General features: G+C 38.0%; 1 protein-coding gene across 1 annotated transcript; it reads left to right on the top strand.

The window, feature by feature from the left end:
• Positions 1–253: 253 nt before the first annotated feature.
• On the top strand, positions 254–17,912 carry LOC139708384 (RNA polymerase II-associated protein 3-like). The gene is given in 11 exon segments (XM_071620337.1): positions 254–341; positions 344–411; positions 3,815–3,988; positions 4,657–4,818; positions 6,718–6,845; positions 7,848–7,969; positions 8,450–8,613; positions 11,699–12,115; positions 13,464–13,561; positions 15,832–15,926; positions 17,640–17,912. Coding segments are annotated over 11 exon segments (1,602 nt in total). The 3' UTR covers positions 17,726–17,912.
• Positions 17,913–20,275: the final 2,363 nt, after the last annotated feature.

The following is a 20,275-nucleotide window of genomic DNA, read 5'->3' as shown; positions in this document are numbered from 1 at the left end:
TTGTTTTCACTCCAACGCTATCCATGACCCCGTGACACGCAAAATACCCGGATGTCCGACCATGAGAATTTTGACTGGACTAACGATTGAAAGCGGAGGCAAGTATGCTGGTGCGTCGCGATAGCGATGCCGATAGAAAGCTGGGCATATGGGAGCGTTTACCGGTAAATGCGCGTACGTTATACGACCATCCATAGTACAAAACTGTTGGCGGTCGTGTAACCAAGGAGGCTAGGTTTCCTCTTCTTTCAAAATGAGTGCTGATAAATTTCTTCAGTTGCAGACAGATGTACGGCGTAATCAGCAAGATCTGCAGAGCTTTCTCAGGGACTTGAACGCATGGAAACAAATATTAAGAAGAAGGATCAAGAACTAAAAGAGAATGATTGTACGAGTTCGGAGAAGGAAAAGGTGATAGTTGCACAAATCGCATTATCGATTTCTCTCAAGTTATTACCGGTCAAGCGTACGTATTTTGTCAGCGAAGATGAAATCGCATGGTGTTTCTGGTCATTCGTAGTACAGTAGTCTAGCGAGTGTCTAGCCGTAATACAGGTCTAACACGTGATACAGTAAATTTACAATACAAGTTTCTGGTGGCCAATAGTCGGATAGTCTATGTAAGTTTTAGGCAGACAAATTCGTCTGTCTGGACTCTGGAGGAGTTTTAATTTATGACTTTAATTAGACGGTCTTGTCTAGACCTAGATATCTATATAAATTAATTGTTACACTGTCACTGATAATTTTAACCATGGCGTTAGTGATATATCCAGCATGGTTTATGTAACGTTAGGTTAGGCCTAACTACACGCAGCGCTGGCGACAGCGCTGCACCTCTATTCCTTCTTGGACGTGGTAATATCGTTCACTGTTTCCTTCATGAATATCTTTATTAATCGTGGAAAACTATAATATAAGGAATTATCGTAATCTATGACCATCATTCAATAACCGGTATGCGATTTTTTGTTTAATTACGTCTAAAACTTACCGAAATCTATGGCTGAAATCAGGTCTGTAAACGTCCTTACTGCTTCACTCCTCATCTGCGTGTTATATGAATGGCATTCACTCTCGTATACTACAACGTAGGTAGTCGGGGCGGAAGTGATGAGATAGTCGGATGACCCCGACTAAAAAAGTTCAAATCATTGCCGGTGCAGCACGCGCGGATCTACTACAAGCTTTACGTAACACATGAAACGCACGGGCGCACGGGCGTACGTAAAAAGCAACCACTTCTGAATGCGCATGCGTGGTAGTTTGTTGCTTTTGTGAAGCTCTCGAAGGAAAAGATGCCACCGCACGATCTACTCCGAAAAATTCAACAATAAGGTCTGGATACCAACAAAACGCCGAATTCAACTCAACCATCAGGAAAATACGCTGTAGGTAAGTGTTGCAAATTATATTACTCTTAAAATCATACAAAATAAAAGGTATTTTATGTGATTTTGCCGTCAATAGTGACGGTCGTTTACAACGTTGAAACACTAACACATGTCAGACCCTGTGCGCAGCACAGTGTCTGGTCAGGCTAGGTTAGGCCTAACGTTAGTGAATAGAAGTAGAAATATCTACCTTAACTACAGTAGAACCAGTCTATGCCATGTGCAATGTGGGGTGGGGGGCAGTGTATAGATGGTCTAACTTGTTAGTCTACAACCACACGCACGTGTCTTTACCATCCACTAAGATCCAGCCACACGAGTGTAGTTGTCTTGTAGCCATGGCCTAGTCGCTGGATACAGCTAAATTTACACACCTGTACCGTAGTTATGGGTAAACTCGGCCTAGAACTGTTATCTAGCGCGCCCATTACAAGTAGTTGTACTGCGCGTGCTGGGGGCCGACTTTACCCGCCGTGTTGTTAATATTAGCCAGATGAACACCACACAACCAGCTCGATCGCAAAGCGATGAAAGTAACCTCATTTTCATATGTTCCAATGTTTTCTTTCAAATACAATTTTTTTTTCACTCCATTCTCACATCGTATTTGTTTGATATGCTTGGTTTGAAATCAGTAGCAAAGTTACAATTGTCGCTAAATTGGGGGACTTCGGACTGACATCGCTAGTGCTTGTGGTAGGCCCTACATCGTAACTTCGGGTGCTAGCAATTGCTCAAGCAAGTTCCGCTCTGGAAATAACCTAGTTTTCCTTCTAAATCGTTCAATTTTCTTTAAGTGGTTTTAAGTTCATTCTTTTCGTCTTTTCTCATTTTTTTTCCCCGGTCTTGTCACAAACATTCATCTGTTTTAGTTGTATGTTTTCTCTCAACACGCACAATTCCTAAGGATGCGCTCAGACAGGTGCATCATTTGTATACTGTAAAAGTTGAAATTTTCATGTATTTTGTGCAATAAAGTAGCGCAAACAAAAAAAAGCACGTGAATTGGTAATGCAGAACAGTTAAAGGGTGTGTACAGTTCTGGTCGAGGTGAAGATTTAGCTTTTAACGTTTTGCGAGATATTCAGAAACCACTCTGAGATGTCAAAGAGCATGCAATTCTAAGAGGTATCAAAATTTTATTTGATGAAAATCGGTTTTGAAATGGCTGAGATATCCAAAAACAAGGTGAAACAAAGAGATCCTAATAAAAGGTGTGGCCTGTTGCCTTTTATTATTATCATTTTTTTTTGTGTGGATATCTCAGCCATTTGAAAACCAATTTTCATGAAATAAACGTTTAATCCTTCTTAAGATTACATCCTCTTCCATATTTCATAAGTGGTTTCTCATTATCTCACTGAGGAATGTTCAAAACATGAATCCCACCTCAGCCAGTACTGTACAGTCCCTTTAAAGGACAAGTCCACCTTCATATACATAAGGATTGAGAGAATGCAGCAATATTAGTAGAACACATCAGTGAAAGTTTGAGGAAAATTGGACAATCCGTTCAAAAGTTACGAATATTTTAAATATCTGCGCAGTCGCTGCTGGAAGAGAAGACTACTACAGTGTATGATGTCACATGCGTACAACTATATAAGGACAATAAAAAGAGAATTTCTCAAAACTTTACTTTTTGAATAAAGTGCACATTTCTTCGACTTGCTACTGACTTACACATAAGGGTAATATTATTCCCCCTGCCTTCTGAAAGAGAGAAGTCAAGTGTTCTTTTGTTATGCGAGAAAAATGGAAATATGTTGAATTTTCTTTATTCTTTCTTTATATCGTTGTACTCATGTGACATCACAAGCTATAGTAGTCTACTCATCCAGCCGTGACTGAGCAGAAACTTTAAAAATTTAACGGATTGCCCGATTTTGCTCAAACTCTCACTGATGTGTTCTACTAATGTTGCTGCATTCACTCAACCCACATGTCTATGAAGGTAAACTTATCCTTTAACCTACTTTGATAGTATGAGTGGTGGCAGAACGGTGAGCTGTTTGAACAATTCCTTCTGACACACTCCGGCTGACTGAGAGGATTAGGGAGAGTAACAAACAACTTGCCAAGGCCATATTGCTGCATTTGCCCCTAGTTCAGGAACATGAAAAGCTCTGGCTGCTTTCAGCAAAATATGCGTGTGTGTATAGGAGAATAACAGGTCAGTAGCAAATCTGTTACCCCGTTTCTATGTGAATCTGGCAATATCCATGACAATTTTATTTCATCATTAATGGCCAAAGTTGGATTATAATGGCATTGTTGAAAAGCTGAAATGTCCTGTAACCTAAAACATCAATAAGTGTCATTTTAAGATGCATGGCCCCTAAGCGCCTTGATCGCCAAGATGGCAATGACTTATTTTTTTATTAAAGCAATATGTATTATGTGTTTTGTATTTGTTTCAGAAACTGCCACCAGTACGGAATAGAAATGTGGAGAAGAAGCGCAGGAAGAAAAAGAATGCTGGACATAGTCAGGAGGAAGCTGCAAGGACAATTCAAACTGATCCTACCCAAGAGCAACAGCCAGGGAAAAAGATTAGAGCCTATGATTACAGAGCTTGGGATAAATTTGATGTTGTAAGTACTTTAGGTATGATAGTGTTGATCCAAGTAGTCATAGGGAACTTTCTAGATGCTACAAAACATTACTTGCTTCAATTTCTTTTAGTCCTGATGCTACAGGTATTGCATCAATTATTTAAGACAGATACAAGAATTCCTATTTTCAATTAGATTATGACAGCATAACATCTACAGGCTAGGCTGTGACAAAATATGATTTGATACTCAACAGGGGGTCTAGGGCAATTACCCCCAGGGCAATTACACAGGACCCTTCCCTTGACCCTAACCCTAATCTTAATCCTGAACCTAATCCTAACCCTAACCCAAACTCTAATCCTAATCTTTACTCAAACACCTCATCCCAAACAGTATTAAGGGGGGGGGGGGGGGGGGGGTTATTGCCCTGATAACAGGCTGTTGCTGACCAATGATGATTGCATAGCATGCCTCTGAGCATAATTATGTTTAAAAGCAGTTATGAAGGAGAGCTACATTGTTATGATGAATACAGCCATACTGCGAAATACAGATGTGACTTCTTTCACACAGCTACTGTATATTCAGTGAGACATCAGTTTATATGGCTGTCAGAAAGTGAATTTATGTGTTCCGGCATACTGTTAGACAATATGTCTGCATGTTACGTGTTTAAATCATATCGTATGGAATTTTATTTTCAGGAGAAAGCTTGTGCAGCAGTAGATGACAGTGATGATGCTGATAAGGTCGGCAACAGGAAGGAAGTAGTGGAGGAAGATGAATATGAGACGGACAGTGATGCTGAACGTGAGGAGATGGAGATGCAGCGTAGAATCATGGAGGCAAATGCAGAGAAAGAGAAGGTAGGTTATTGAGAGTACCAGTATTACATGTGCATTCGCTTCAAAATTAAACATTATTGCCTTAACAATAAGTTTGTATGAGGATGGTAGAATGATATGTTGCTGTTTTTCTCCACACACACACCCCTTCCCCCTAAAAAAAAAACAAACCCCAAAACAACAACCACAAAAAAAAAAGTGATTTAAACATATGTTTTCGTTTGTGTTCTGCAAGAAATTAAAGGGATTCCAGAAACAGGTTGAGAAGTTCATAGTTTGATAGGTCTGGCTGTATGTTGCAAGTCTGCTCCCACATAGGACACAAGATGTGGCTTTCTCTTACTGTACTCCTCTTCATGTATGCCAGAAACATAATGGCAATAACCCATCTGTCAGTGTGTACTTTTTGTTTACACAATGACTCATCGTATAAAGTGATACAAATTCCAGTGTGCACACAATACTGCAATGAATACCTGCAGTGTATACAGTTTTATTCATTCCATCAGATTTATTCAGCAAGTCTCGGAAAATTTTGGCAAAATGTACATTGTACCAAAGACCAATAGCCAAAATGTGCAAAATATTTTACATTACATCATTAATGTTGGTGCATGGATGTAATATGACTGCTGCACTCCTACTAGATTTTCAACAAAATATCATGTTCCGATACATTGAAAGTTCAGGTTATAAGTCAAGTGAAATTACAAAATTGTGTTGTGCATGTAGTAAATCAATGGAGAGACAGATGACAGGATTTCATGAAGCTTAGGATGTGGGTGCAGTGACACGTTGCAAAAGCTGACAAAAGGCTGTAGTTAAAGGACAAGTCCACCTTCATATACATAATAATTGAGAGAATGCAGCAATGTTAGTAGGACACATCAGTGAAAGTTTGAGGAAAATCGCACAATCCATTCAAAAGTTATGAATTTTTTGAAGTATCTGCGCAGTCACTGCTGGATGAGAAGACTACTACAGTGTATGATGTCACATGCGTACAATGATAAAAGAAAAATATAAAGAGAATTTCACAAAACTTTACTTCTTGAATAAAATGCACATTTCTTAGACTTGTTACTGACGAATGTTAAGGGTAATATTATTCCCCCTGCCTTCTGAAAGAAAGAAATAGAATGTTCTTTCGTTATGTGAGAAAAATTGAAATATGTTGAATTTTCTTTATTCTTTCTTTATATCGTAGTACACATGTGACATCACAGGCTATAGTAGTCTTCTCATCCAGTTGTGACTGAACAGAAACTTCAAAAATTCATAACTTTTGAACGGATTGTCCGATTTTCCTCAAACTCTCACTGATGTGTTCTACTAATATTGCTGCATTCACCAAACCCACATGTCTATGAAGGTGAACTTGTCCTTTAAATGCTTAGGATGTCAACTTAGAATGTCAACCTTTTTTTTGGCCGATTTGTTGTATCAGTTTAGTAGTACCAGGCAATCAGTATAATACATGTGTGGTATATTGGGCAGCTTGTGGTAAAGGTTATTTTGGTATCCACATTGAGTAAAATATGCACCAAGTACAACTTCATACGCATGTGAAGGCATGTTAATTGGTATCATAATGTGGTGTGATACAAGGTTACTTGTTCCAGATTTTGTGGTTGCATGATAGTTATGGAAATTGATGACATACCGAGGTTAGTCTTTTGATGCATATAATTATGTATACTCATCAGTGAATTTAATTACTCTGTAATATGCAGGGACAAATTTAATTTTCAGACCAAATGTATGTAGGCTTTAGTCCGCACACATGTACACATTCTTTATTTTCAAGAATATGCAGTTGGCTCCTGCAAACACGTTTCTAGTTGCGGGGGCTATAATCGTCAAAACATTTTGTTTTTAATTCAGTGGTGAAGTTGTGTAAACATTTTTCTGTTTTCTCAGGGCAATAACTTCTTCAAGAAGGGCAATTATGAGGATGCCATAGCATGCTATTCCAAGGGTCTCGAAGTGGATCGAAGCAATGCCTTGCTGTCTGCAAACAGAGCCATGGCTCTTCTCAAATTGAAAAGGTAATACTTGTAAGAATGATTCTTTGTAGCCCAAATCAGTGAAGTATCCTGCTTTCTTACATTTACATCCTGATGTTGAAAATGGTCACAGTTTAATAGGCATGAGCAATTTGTTCATGTGGCTCATCTTCCTGCGGAAGTGGGCTTGAAGAACTTGCTCAAGTAAGTGATGCTGCCCTGAACTAGATCCACAGCTTAGATATCAACCTATAAGTCTATAACCCCTCACCCACCCCATTGTATTGCATCATACGACAAAAGAAGAAGAAAGAGCAGTGACTCTTTCATTCATATTGCAAATTGCTGTGCTGTCATTCAAATTGAATACTGTAAAAGTGGAAATTTTCGTGGTGTTAAATTTTCGCGCATTTCGCGCAATCAGAAACTAGCACGAAAGTAAAAGCATGCAAATATTTTTGCTTGCCATATGTTCCTGTAGTTGATGTCTTGATACCGCGGAATTAAAAACACGCGAAACTCTTCTTATCCATCTGAGCGCAAAAAATTAGTCACGTGAAAATATCCACTTTTACAGTAGTAACTGTTGGACTTTGGGGCTCTGGATGGGCAGACTGTATTACATGTTACGTGAACTACTGTCAAGAATGATCACTGCTAATTTTAAAGTTAGTGTTTCAAATTGTCAAAAAAACAAAACAGGCAAATTCTCTTTTTGTATTTTCATTTCTATCTTCAGATAGTGCAGAGAAAGCTAAAAAAAGAAGAAGTATGTATATCATGATAGTTCAGTGCAGGTATTGAGCCTGTTTAGTGGTAATCAGAAGACTGAGCAACATATACCGGTAATCAGTTGAGGGTTAGGAGGGTGTGTCACAATTTCTGGATAGTAAATGCTACAAGCATTACAAAAAAAAAAAGTGATCTTATATCATTCACATGGTTGCAGTCATGCTGTGGCAGTCACATCGACCATATCATGAGATTTCAACGTGCCACCCATGGGGAGCTTTGATAATCTCCAGATTTATGTTTTCCCCACAGGTATGAAGAGGCAGAAAAGGACTGCGATGTAGCTATAGCTCATGATTGCACTTATGTGAAGGCATATGCCAGGAGAGGATCAGCCAGAGTGGAACTTGGTAAACTGGAAGAGGCTAAGAAAGGTAGATACATGTAAAGGTAGTCACAGTGGTATCTACTCCACAGTTTGGTAACAAATGAATTAAAGATTTGTCTAACTTTATGTTCACTAGATTGTATTTTGCAGTTGTCACAAAAAAACAACAACCCCAAAACAAATTGTAATCAATACTGTACTCCTATGATGCGTATGAATTTCATTTTGTTTTCTTTTTAGGCATCTAAATTCATAACGGATCATGTTGATTTTTATGTTTGAATGACTGGCTGGTAAAAGTAGGATCCATTCATTTTAAGACAACCTTCAATGACAACCTTTCATGAGCAGAATCAGATGGGAAATTTAGAGCTGGTTTCAAGCATCCCTATCCACTAAATGCAAAGATTAAGCAGAAAATAAAGCAGCAAATCTGCAGGAAATGCATTGACTCTTTTCGTGTGTGCTGACCGTTGCAACAAAGTATTCAGTATCCTCATTTTAGTACCCTGTGTTTCTGATGCAGATTTTGAGCAGGTCCTGAACATTGAGCCAGACAATAAGCAAGCCAAGAATGAAGTGAAGAAGATTGACAAACTTCTCAAGGAGAAGGAGGAGCAGAGACGCCAGGCCATGGAACCTACTAACATCGTTCAGGCCGTGGACAAACCACCTCACTTGCGATCAAAGGTCAGGATACAACCCTATTTACTGCAGTTTGAAGGTTCATGGTAAAGATGCTGTTAAACCAGAAATTCTCACGTGCTTGAAACTTTAGTGAATTTGGCTGGGAGTCAGGATCCCTGAAAGTTCAGTGCATGCGAAAGTGTTGATATACATAATGCATGGAATACCAATGGCATTTTGTGAAAATGTTCATACTTAAAGGAAACCCAAACCCAAAGAGAAATGTGGATTGAGTGAAAGCAGCAACATTAGTAGAACATATCAGTGAAGGTTTGAGGAAAATAGTACAATTTTTTAAGTTTTGGTGTTGGAACCGCTGGATGAGGAGACTACTAGAGATTATGACATATGTGTGGACAACAATATAAAAGGAATTCCACAAAATTCATTTTTCATGAAAATTACACATTCCATCAACTTGAGACTGACGTATGTTAAAGGACAAGTTCACCCTCTAATACATGTGAATTGAGTGAATGCAACAATATTAGTAGAACACATCAGTGAAAGTTTGGGGGAAATCCGTTCAAAAGTTAAGAATTTTTAAAGTATCTGCACAATCACTGCTGGAGGAGAAGACTACTACAGTGTATGATGTCACATGCGTACAACGATATAAGGACAATAAAAAGAGAATTTCACAAAACTTGACTTTTTGAATAAAGTGCACATTTCTTCTACTTGTTACTGACGTATGTTCGGGGTAATATTATTCCCCCTGACTTCTGAAATAGAGAAGTCGAGTGTTCTTTTGTTATGTGAGAAAAGTGAGAATATCTTGAATTTTCTTTATACTTTCTTTATATCGTTGTACTCATATGACATCACCAGCTGTAGTAGTCTTCTCATCCAGCCGTGACTAAGCAGAAACTTTAAAAATTCATAACTTTGAACAGATTCTCCAATTTCCCTCAAACTCTCACCGATGTGTTCTACTAATATTGCTGCATTCACTCAATCCACATGTCTATGTAGGTGAACTTGTCCTTTAAGGGTAGCAATTATTCCCCCACTTTCTGAAAGTGGTTAGTCAAGTGCTCTTTCATTATGCTAGAAAAGTGAATTTCATGGGATTTTCTTTATATTTTCTCTATATTGTTGTCCACACATACATGTATGTTGTTGTTGTTGTTTTGTGTTTAGTGGCGTTTTCCATTCTCTTTAGAATATTTACACCATGTATGTCATTTACCTCTGGTAGTCTCCTCATCCAGCAGTTCCAACACCAAAACTGTAAAAATTCATAACTTTTGCATCTATTGTCCAATTTTCCTCAAACTTTCACTGATGTGTTCTACTAATGTTGCTGCTTTCTCTCAATCCACATTGCTCTTTGGGTTTGGGTTCCCTTTATAAGTGTTTCAGGCTTTACAGTACTGTGTATATATATATATATATGTGACCCGCTACAACAAAATGGTCCTAAAGTCGCGCACGGTCGAAGCTGTGAAAATCGAGTTTGAAGTTAGAGCATCAAAATTGGTCAAAACTTATGATTTTCTGAATTTGACATATTATTAGAGTCTGACATGTCTTCTATCATCTGTCGAAATTTTGAAGCAAATTGATGAAAGGAAAGATAAAAAAATAGCGTTTTTCTGGGCCATGTTTTTTTGGCGTTTCAACGAAGCAGAAACCGGTTCGAACATTTGGATTGAGCGCCACACATAGGCTCCGCCCCTAACAACGACCAGAGTGATCTCATTGGTCAGTTTGCTGCTTGCCGCGAACCGAAGCGTGAAGCTCGCACACTGCCCAGTCGACTGGTGCGTGCGGGCGGGTTGCGCTATGCCTAGCCGCTTCTCCTGACATCCTGGTCACTGATTGGTCGGTGAGGAGACCGCCGACGCTGTGTTTGAATGAGCATTTCGGGGGTTGCTAGGGCTTAACTTCTGTTGTCCAGAGGTGAATACTGACTTGCATGTCTCTTGATTGTGACTGCGTCGCAAGGAGAACTTTTTGGGCGCTTTTCTCGAAACAGTGATTTCCCAGACGTCTTGACATGCTCTCTTTTAAACATCGATATCTCCGCAGCCACTTATTTTTATAAGACGTGTTATACATCAATTTAGAGCAGAAAGATTAGGGAATTGTGTCATGCAATTTTCAAATAATCGACCTCACCCGACTTTAGGATCATTTTGTTGTAGCGGGTCACATATGTGTGTGTGTGTGTGTGTGTGTATGTGTATGTGTGTGTGTTGTTGTTGGATGTTGGATGTTGGATGTTGGATGTTGTTGTTGTTGGATGTTTAAGAGAGTGATACAGTAACAACACTCAAGAGGCCAATGGTTTGTTTCATCAGGAGATGAATGCTAATGATTTTTATAGGCCTCAAGTCAATTCCTCATTTATTTGGTAAATAAACTTTTGTTAAAAGCCCTTATACAGTAGTAATTGCAAGAGAAGCAAACAGAAGGTTGTCAAGTGAGACAGAGTCAAGATGCCAGCGAGGTTCTAACCCCAGTGAATGGGCCAAGATAGAGACTTGCCAGAATTGCTTTACTTACACCTGTGTATTTGAATTTTGCTAACAGCATTCTGTAGCAAAAATCACAACCAGTCAGCAGAGCTGATGTATGATACATTTTGCAATCGTGGCTACTTGGCAAATCAAGATTTCCAATAGTTGAAGTAACAGGCTGAATTACTCAAGATCTGAATTCTGTTGTAAGACTGGTGTTCAGGGTAGGCTCTCTCCTGTCTCATGGATGAAAGTCACATTTGCATGGCTGTCAGTGCTAACAACAGTGTTAGGGCCTTTGAAAAAAAGGCTCGTATAGAATACGAGGCTATTAATTGATCAGTAACAGCAGCATGTGTGGTTACTTCTTGATAGAACATATTACTGTAGAAGATTTAGCAATCAAGATGTGCAATTACATAATATAATGTGTGTCATCAAAGAAAATTTTAAGGCCTGATTTGTATCATTTCCTGCAGACACCTCATATTGAGGAAAAGCTTGAGAGAATGACGTTTACAAATAAAGACTGTCCAAATAATACTTCGCATTATAAAAATTCTCATTCAATGTATTTTGCATTTGATATAGCCTCTCTACTTTTTCCTCACTGTGAATTGCAGAAGCCACTCAAGAGAATGATCATCCAGGAAGTTGGTTGTGGAGTGGAAGAAGAAAATCTAAAAGAGCAGGAGAGATTAAATGATAAGTCTAACCAGAGAGACAGTGTGCCAATAAGTATTAGGGATTCTAAAACAATGAACTTCAGAGCAGAACAATCAGAGTGTGTGCAAACTACACCTACCATTCAAGACGTAAGACCAGATTCAAAGCAAGCTGAAGACAGAGAAAAGACTAAACATCAGACAGGTCTGAGTACATCTAGAAGTCATGGAAGTTCTCTGTGCCAAAGAGGAAATCATCAGCTGAGAGCCACCACCAAGCCTGCAATTCCAGCTGTGCCATCGTCATCCTACCAGCTCCAAGCTGACTGGAAGAGACTCAAGGGACATCCAGACATACTGTCTGAATATTTCAAGGTGTGTTCAATTCAGTCCTTTTGGGGTGTCATCAAATAAGTAAAGTTTTTGATGTAATTTGATAAATATGTTGATGCTTGCAAGCTTGAAAACCAAGGTTAGTCAAAGCTTGGTCAAAGTTCAAGCTACATTGTGAATCAATCATCAGTGTAAATCTATGCCGTTCCTTTGGTGTCAGTATACTTGTGTCCTCAGCGAAGTTGCCATAATTGTATCTTAACTCTTTATGTGCCATGGTGTAAACCCCCTGTGTGCCACATTATTCTGAGACAGCAACGTAGTCATGCTCTGGGGAAACATTCTGCTTTTCAAATCTATGTAAGTTCAATAGATTTTCGTTACCCTGGACATGTAATGAGCAAAGTTGTAAAGAAAATTCCCAGCTTTGCTTTGATGTAAATTGTATGATAATTCTGTCATCGTTTTTCTTTTAAATGACCAGTACCTACATTTGCGTGGAGGCATGACTTTTGAACACAAAACAGTGCATGAAACTTAGAATTTACACACAAATCAAGTATGGAAAACCGCTTGATAGCCACTCACCACATATAATGCAAGCTACATGTGACAGGAATGGAATCGCAAGAAACGCCTTCATTGTACTGTTGCATTTGGCTATTGATCGTTCCGTTTGGGTGGCTTTGTGCGTTCGAGCAGAATATGGGAAGTTGGCATGCTGTCGACTGAGTGGGGCGTGCGAACGTGGCACATAAAGGAGTTAAAGTACATGCACTGCAGAACACTTACTTTGGATACATTGGTGTTACGCCGCTTTGGATTTATTAAAAATTATTAAAAATTATTCAGATTGGTATGGAGGTGTATCATCAAAAAATCTTGCTGCCTCAAACTTTTAATGGTAGCACCCTTTGCGTGTTCCATCCTTATACATGAAAGGTTGATTCTTGAGATTCTGCTTGTGTGCACTCTACTAGCAACATTTTTGACAGATTTTTGGCAAGTCTTGTACAGAGGTTTATTGTAGCAACAGATATTTCTAGTTTGATATACCTGTCTTGTGGAAAGAAAACTGTTTGTACATACACAAAAATATTAACCCATACACACCAACACTCCTGTGAAATGTTTGATTTAGAACAGTTTGGTGTCAATGTGACATGATGTCATATTTGTTATCACATTGTATCCACTCGAGAGTATGCCTCAATTGGATATGCTTGTAATCATGCTCATCCTTTTACACTTGAACATGTAACCCAAACTCCTTTGATTTCTAGAGGCAGTGGCCATTCGTAATGTCAATGAGTGTAGTTTATACTAACCGTTTCCAAGTTGCAAATGTCTCTTTCCTACACAGCATGCACTTCTTTGTTTTTATTTTCAGAAAATCCCACCTACCAGTTTTGTGAAGCTGTTTCAGAATTCCCTGGATACAGCAATGCTCACCCAGATACTAACTCTTCTCCAGGAATCTTACATTCCGTAAGTTTTACTTATCCTTACCTATCCATCAATATACTATGTGATACCTGGGGCCTGTCTTATAAAGACTTGTGATAGAAATCAATCACAAGTTTCATGTGAGCTTCAATGCAAGTTGCGATTGATTTTGGGACTTGTGATTGATTTGGGGGCCCTGGAAAACCTAGCACTAGTACTGGTAATAAATCCAGTTGTATAAGTATGACTGCATTGTTTATATTTTGCACCTCACTGAGTATTTCAGACCTCCTATGTCAAGTGACAAGTAGCCAGTGTAGATGATGGGGAAGGAGACTAGGTCTAAGGGTTATGGAATACTGTGAAGTGTGTGGAGATCTTGTCAAATCCCACAAAGTGACTATGTGGTTTGGGTTCATATACAGCTGCAATGAGTGTGATGTGTCAGTACGTATACCACACAGTAGTGCCTCATACATGTTTCAAGGTCACATGTCAAGGTTACATTGTAGTATATGTAATAAGGCTCCCTTTTTTGTATCTGTTTAATGTGAATATTTATTGTATTGTATCGTTTCGTTTGTACATTTACATCAAGGAGATGCAATTCAGCCTCTGGGGTGCTATGTACTTTCCTTTTGATGAAATAAACCAATATCTATTTATCTATCTATCTATCTATCTATCTTTCTACTATCTATCTATTAATCTATGTATCTATATATCTATGTTATGTACCTATTGTGGGACATCAAGGATGATTTGTTTTGCTATTATTTGAAATATAAAAGATTTCTTTTCAAGGTTGCTTTATTGATGAACTTTACGGAACAAGTGACATGTAGACTTTTTGAGTAATCAAGAAAAAAACAGAAGTGAGAACCAAATTGTGATTTTGTTTTCGAATGAATATAGTTACTGGAAAATAGTACAGTAGAATTTAATAGACTCTGGTACTGGAAAAAGGCCAATAGACCATGTCAGAGACAGAACTTAGGTCTTTGCTGATAAGGTCAGAGTAAAAAATTCAGGTCAAATCTGAGATCAGTATTCACAAGATAGTCCTGTTAAATCCAGAAGCTTCCGGAAAATAATAGCTAGATAAAATGAGTATCTTAACCCATTGAAAACAAGTCCCGGGTAGGTGTCCATAGGAAATTAGTGTTATACCAAAATAAGCTCACCCCCGAAGGCTAACATTAGATATTTCAGGTTTGCAGACTCACAGGTCAGATGTCAATGTTAAAGGGACGCAGTCCTCACGGAATTTAAAAAAATATGTTGTTGTTGGTACCTCCAATGAACTAGTTTCATCAAAAACAAACTTTCAAATCACCAAATAAGCTTGTACATTTCGGTTAAAAAAGTGTGACTCTGCAAATGAGCAAGTCTTGGCGGAGAGTCATACGTCATCGATGCACAACTCTTTCCAGCGGTGTTCTGCTCGTCATCCCTAGTTATTTATAAATACATGTTTACTATTTATTTTTATATTAATTGTATATATAAATAAGCTTGAAATATTTTGTTTGAAATAATAAAACCACATATTGTCACATTTTATGAAAAAATCACATATGATCATTCTGAGGCACGGCTGTCAACTTGAGAGTAGGGCATCAATGACGTTGCACCTTTTGGCAGGCTCTTACACGATCGCTTGCAGGAATTATTTTTTAAAAATCGCATACGGAGACAATTTTTGATGTCCACGCGTATAAATTGGTGAAAGGTTATATTTTTTACTCGTCTTAATTATCAGTACAGTGAAAATCTCAGGACTGCTTCCCTTTAATATGAAATACTGGTAGAACTTAAATGCATAAATGTAAAGAATCGTGCACTGATGGATTGGGCTGTGAGGATGTCAAAAGGGACAGGGGAAACATACAGTTATCTTTTTCAAGTAGTCTGTATGCTTGTTGTTGCCTGTTTTAGTGCTCTCAACACAGATGTATTCAGCTGTTATGGCATTGTGGTGAAGTTCCTGCCTGGACAGTGAAATCAGGCCTCTTCATGTATTTTCCAGGAAAATGCATTAATGTACTCAACTTGTTGTGAGAGTGCAAAATATCAGCTGATGAGAGCACAACACAATAGCACAGATCTTTAGAGGTAATATGCCACCTGTTTATGCCAGTACAGTTTGTCACAAAATAAAGGTAGGCCAGATAGGAGAGGTCGGACTATATTACCTAAAAGGCAGTGTAATACAAGTTTTTGCCACTTTTTAAGTATGCCTACTTTGTGAAAGCAACCTTATCAGATGTATATGTTTATATTGTGATTTTATTTCATTTTTTTTTTTTCAGGTCAAAGCTACCAGTCATTGAAACTCTGGAGGAACTGTCAAGAGTGAAAAGGTTTGATATGAACGTTATGTTCATGTCTTCCAAGGAAAAGCAGGGTGAGTTCCAACATTAAAGTTTACAAAGTAGAGGGGACCCCTTTTAAAATGAACACTGATACGATGACTCGTCAGAATTTTAAGCATTTGATGTAATGTGCATAGTGTGGAAATCCATGACAAAATACTTTGAAGTATTTTTCATTTGTTATTTTCCCTATCCCCATAGTGGAAGTTTGATATTATCACTTTTTGAAGTGCTGTATTACATGTTTACTCATAAGAGCACTCTAAGAGTACCTATATTGTATTGTATTGTATTGCATTGCATTGCATTGCACTGCAAGGATTAAAGGACCTTATTGGAAAAACGGACATTTCTGTCAATTTCTTTGTTCTTTGCGAGGATGTTGAAAGGATGGGGGGGGGGGAGGATTTTCGACTTCCCAGTGTTTGCTACAAGGGCTCACAACAAGACACACATCTCAACCCATGTAGATACATCCACAGAGAAGCAGAGAATTAACACTCGCTGTACAGTGCTGTATGAGGGCTAAAGTTTTTGCTTCAGTAGCATGCAGCACAGCATATCATCTGCCAATTTTTGCATCTGGTTGTAGGAGAGGGTGTGACTGATCTTTTAATTATGATTCGCAGGTGTTTCCAATCCTGTTTGGATTAAAGGAATCCACTGAGAGCATGTCGTTAGAAGCAGGAAAAACTTATCCCGCCACAAACTGTTTTAACTATTAATGGACCCACAACTAAAATGAGTTTTCATTATCAAAACTCGTGGTGGTTAAAATGGGATTCTACAAATACAAATGTGTACAAAATTAGTATTCAATATACTCTGCTTCAGGACAAGACAATTTTATCATGTGCCAGTTGGTATTAATGTGTGGCAACAGTCTGTAGTCCTACATGTGTGCATCATTTAGCATACTATGGGAAATTTCATTATGATAAGGAAAATCTTGTAATCCCAAGGATCTACTGTTAATATATTCTCTTTCAAGGTCTGTAGCAATATGGGCGACTTGAATTGTTTGAATCACCAGTTGATTGTAATAGTAGATATGTTAAATCTTTTAAGTAATGAATTAAAAAGGACAAATTGCGTAATAGTTCCTCATAGTAACCCCTGTTTTTTTTTTCCTCCTTTAGGAAATAGGGTAGGTTTGGCATTGTTCTAGAGAAAAGAGGGTAGTCATTTACTGTGCATTGCAGGAACATACAAGCTGAATTTGATTTGATCGTGGAGCAAGATTGTTATTGAAAATTCCAGACCATATCTGCAAATAGCATATGAAGGTACATTTCACATCCATGTATCTCTACTAGCATTTGTGCACCATTGTCAGTTGGGTGCCACATTGCTCCCCATCCTAGTTTTATAAACAAAGAGTTAGTATTTATCTGCCTGTACAGGCTAATATAGGAAAATAATGTGTCATTGGATATGAGTAGCACACATGTAACACCAAAACAAACATTTAACTTAATGAGCAAACTATAAGAGAGTGAGCTGATGATTTTTTTTTTTAATCATTGTTATTAATTAATGGAGGGGTTGTGCTGCATTATTTGCTTTTCTGATGCATTCCTGATGCCATTGATATCTACAAATCAACTTCAGGATGATATGCCCTCAAGAAGAACTTTCAACTGAATTGTTGTTTGTAGAAAACAAGACAAACAAATGATCACGGTGCCATGTAGCATTGCTTACAGAAGTTTTTTTTTTTTGTCTTGCTTTCGTCATTCTTCTAGTTGTGAGGAATCTGTTTTCTCATCTGGCAGCAGAGGACGTAGACCAAGAAGCCTGTCAACACCTTGCAGCAAAGTATGGCTTATGACACATGTAGCTGAGTGACCATTAGGAGCTCTGATGGACATCAATGTGGGAATCTACTATGTCTTTCAACAATGAAGTCTGCTGTGATTTGCTGGACAGGCTTATGTTGTCAAATATCAACAAAATTATGAATCCCTTTGGAACTGAAATGAAATCTAAAGTTACTATTACAAATTTGGGTGTATTGAGAACAGGTCTAATTTTGCAGGAAAGGCTGCAGCACCTGCTTCAAGTACTGTAAACACAGAAATTTTTGCGGTACATTTATTTTTGCATATTTTATGCTACTTTTGGCCATCGCAAATTCTAAAACCCACCAAAGTATCTTCACAATTTTCTGTGAATAATTTGAGTGGTTTGACAATTGCACAGTTCGAAATCAAGAACCCGTGAATATGTTTTGGAGCTGCTCTGCGTGAAAAATTAATAGCACGAAAATTACAACATTTACAGTTTGCAATTTTCAACGTGTTATGAGTTCCTCATAGTGAGTGTTTTGCACAGCACTACAGTGAAACCCCGTTATAACGAGGTCCGTGGGACCGGCGATATTACCTCGTTATAACCGTACTCGTTATCCGTACTCATCAAAAACAAAGAAAAACATAAGCATGACGTCATATACCCATCAATCAAACTAAGAACATCCTTTGCGTTGTTTTTTCACAATTATGGATCATTATTATTGAGAGTATTGAGGGAAATTATTTGTGAATTGATACAAAAAAGACGGAAAAAAAGTAGGAGCTGAAAATGCCTTAATTCTTTATTTTTCTTCTGAAAATCTCTTCACGTAATAGTTCACATTATGTTCTTGACAAGTAGGCCTATATTATATTCGTGATTCTTTCTACACCTATCTCTTCCTCTTGTATTGAACCATTCTGAAAGTATATTTTTTCATTTGTGAAAAACAGCATAAAACAAAAACAGATAGTATATAATGCGTTTGTTAAGTTTTTCTAAACACCAGCGCAAATAGAGTAACATACATGCATTGTTTACCGTAACTTTCGAGGTATTTTACGCTGTTGGTTCCAAGCGGGAATGCGATGATTTCATGAATCATTTCGGCTGTAATCTTATTCAATGTATGATCGTTGCAACAGAAGGGATTAAGAATGAGTTCTTTATTTTCTTCCGAAAATGTCTTCGCGTTTTCTACATCCGTTCTGGAAAAATATGCGACAAGAAATTTGGAAGGTTGTGATCCTTTTTACGCAAATCTGTACCTCGTAGCGCATTCTGAAAGAAAGAAAATTTCCATTGTGAAATGCAGTATTGAATGATAATGAACAAACCCAAATCTATTCAAACCGTTGATTGCGATTGTTTCTTTTTCTGAATGCCGACTCAAGTAGATTAACACGCCTTATTCAACTATTTTTACGCTATTTTCACCTGGCGGGATCGCGTTGATTTCATTAATTATTTCGGCTTTAATCATACACATTCATATTTACATTTATCATTAATTTTGTTAAATGATAATGAACAAACCCAGATCTATTCAAACCGTTCAATGCGTTTGTTTCGTTTTTGAACACTGACTCAAGTAGATTAACATGGGTTATTCAACCATTTTTACGCTACTGTCATCTGGCGGGATCACGTGGATTTCAGTAATTATTTCAGCTTTAATTATATACATTCATAGTTACATTATCATTTGTTAAATGATAATGAACAAACCCAGATCTATTCAAACCGCTGAATGCGTTTGTTTCTTTTTCTGAATGCCGACTCAAGTAGATTAACATGCGTTATTCAATCATTTTTACACTACTGTCATCCCGCGGGATCGCATTGATTTCATTAATCATTTCGGCTTTAATCATACACATTCATATTTACATTATCATTTGTTATTAAAATGATAACGAACAAACCCAGATTTATTCAAACCGTTGAATGCGTTTCTTTTTCTGAACACCGACTCAAGTAGATTAACATGCGTTACTCAACTATTTTTACGCTATCTACTGTCACCCGGCGGGATCGCGCTGATTTCATTAATTATTTTGGAACGAAAAATGAAAAGGCTATAAATGATGAGTTACAAACGCATTCTATATGTCCATTTTAGGTCACGAGTGTCGCTACATGAAGTTTTTGAATGCATTTTTTTTTTCCCCTCTCGTTGCGGTGTGGTCTGATCGACCTTCTATCACGCACGCGTATCTCGAGAAAAAGGAAAGTACCGGTAAAATGATAATATTCAATAAGTTAGTCGGAACATCGGAAGGTATGCCTGTGTCTTAACGCGTGGGTTAGAAGAAAGCACGGAAGGAACGGAACTCTGCTAAACGGGAAAGAGATATGGATAGCGTGAATTCGGTTTTCGATGTTTCATTTGTCGCGTGTTTGAAAGCGGCAAGTCAAGAAATGAAACTTCGTTATATCCAATCAAATTGCTTATGTTTTTCTTTATCATGATGCACCGTAATTGTCCTCGTTATAACCGGAATCTCGTTATAACCGCACTCGTTATAACCGATTCGTTCTGCCACAGGTTTACACGCAAAGGAAAACGGGACCGACGCGTTCACCT

The sequence above is a fragment of the Diadema antillarum genome, unplaced genomic scaffold (genome assembly GCF_040938485.1).
Source record: "Diadema antillarum isolate AM-2024a unplaced genomic scaffold, OU_Dant_1.0 seq00001330_RagTag, whole genome shotgun sequence".
NCBI classification, from domain to species: domain Eukaryota; kingdom Metazoa; phylum Echinodermata; class Echinoidea; order Diadematoida; family Diadematidae; genus Diadema; species Diadema antillarum.
This window is presented reverse-complemented; position numbering and strand designations above follow the sequence as displayed.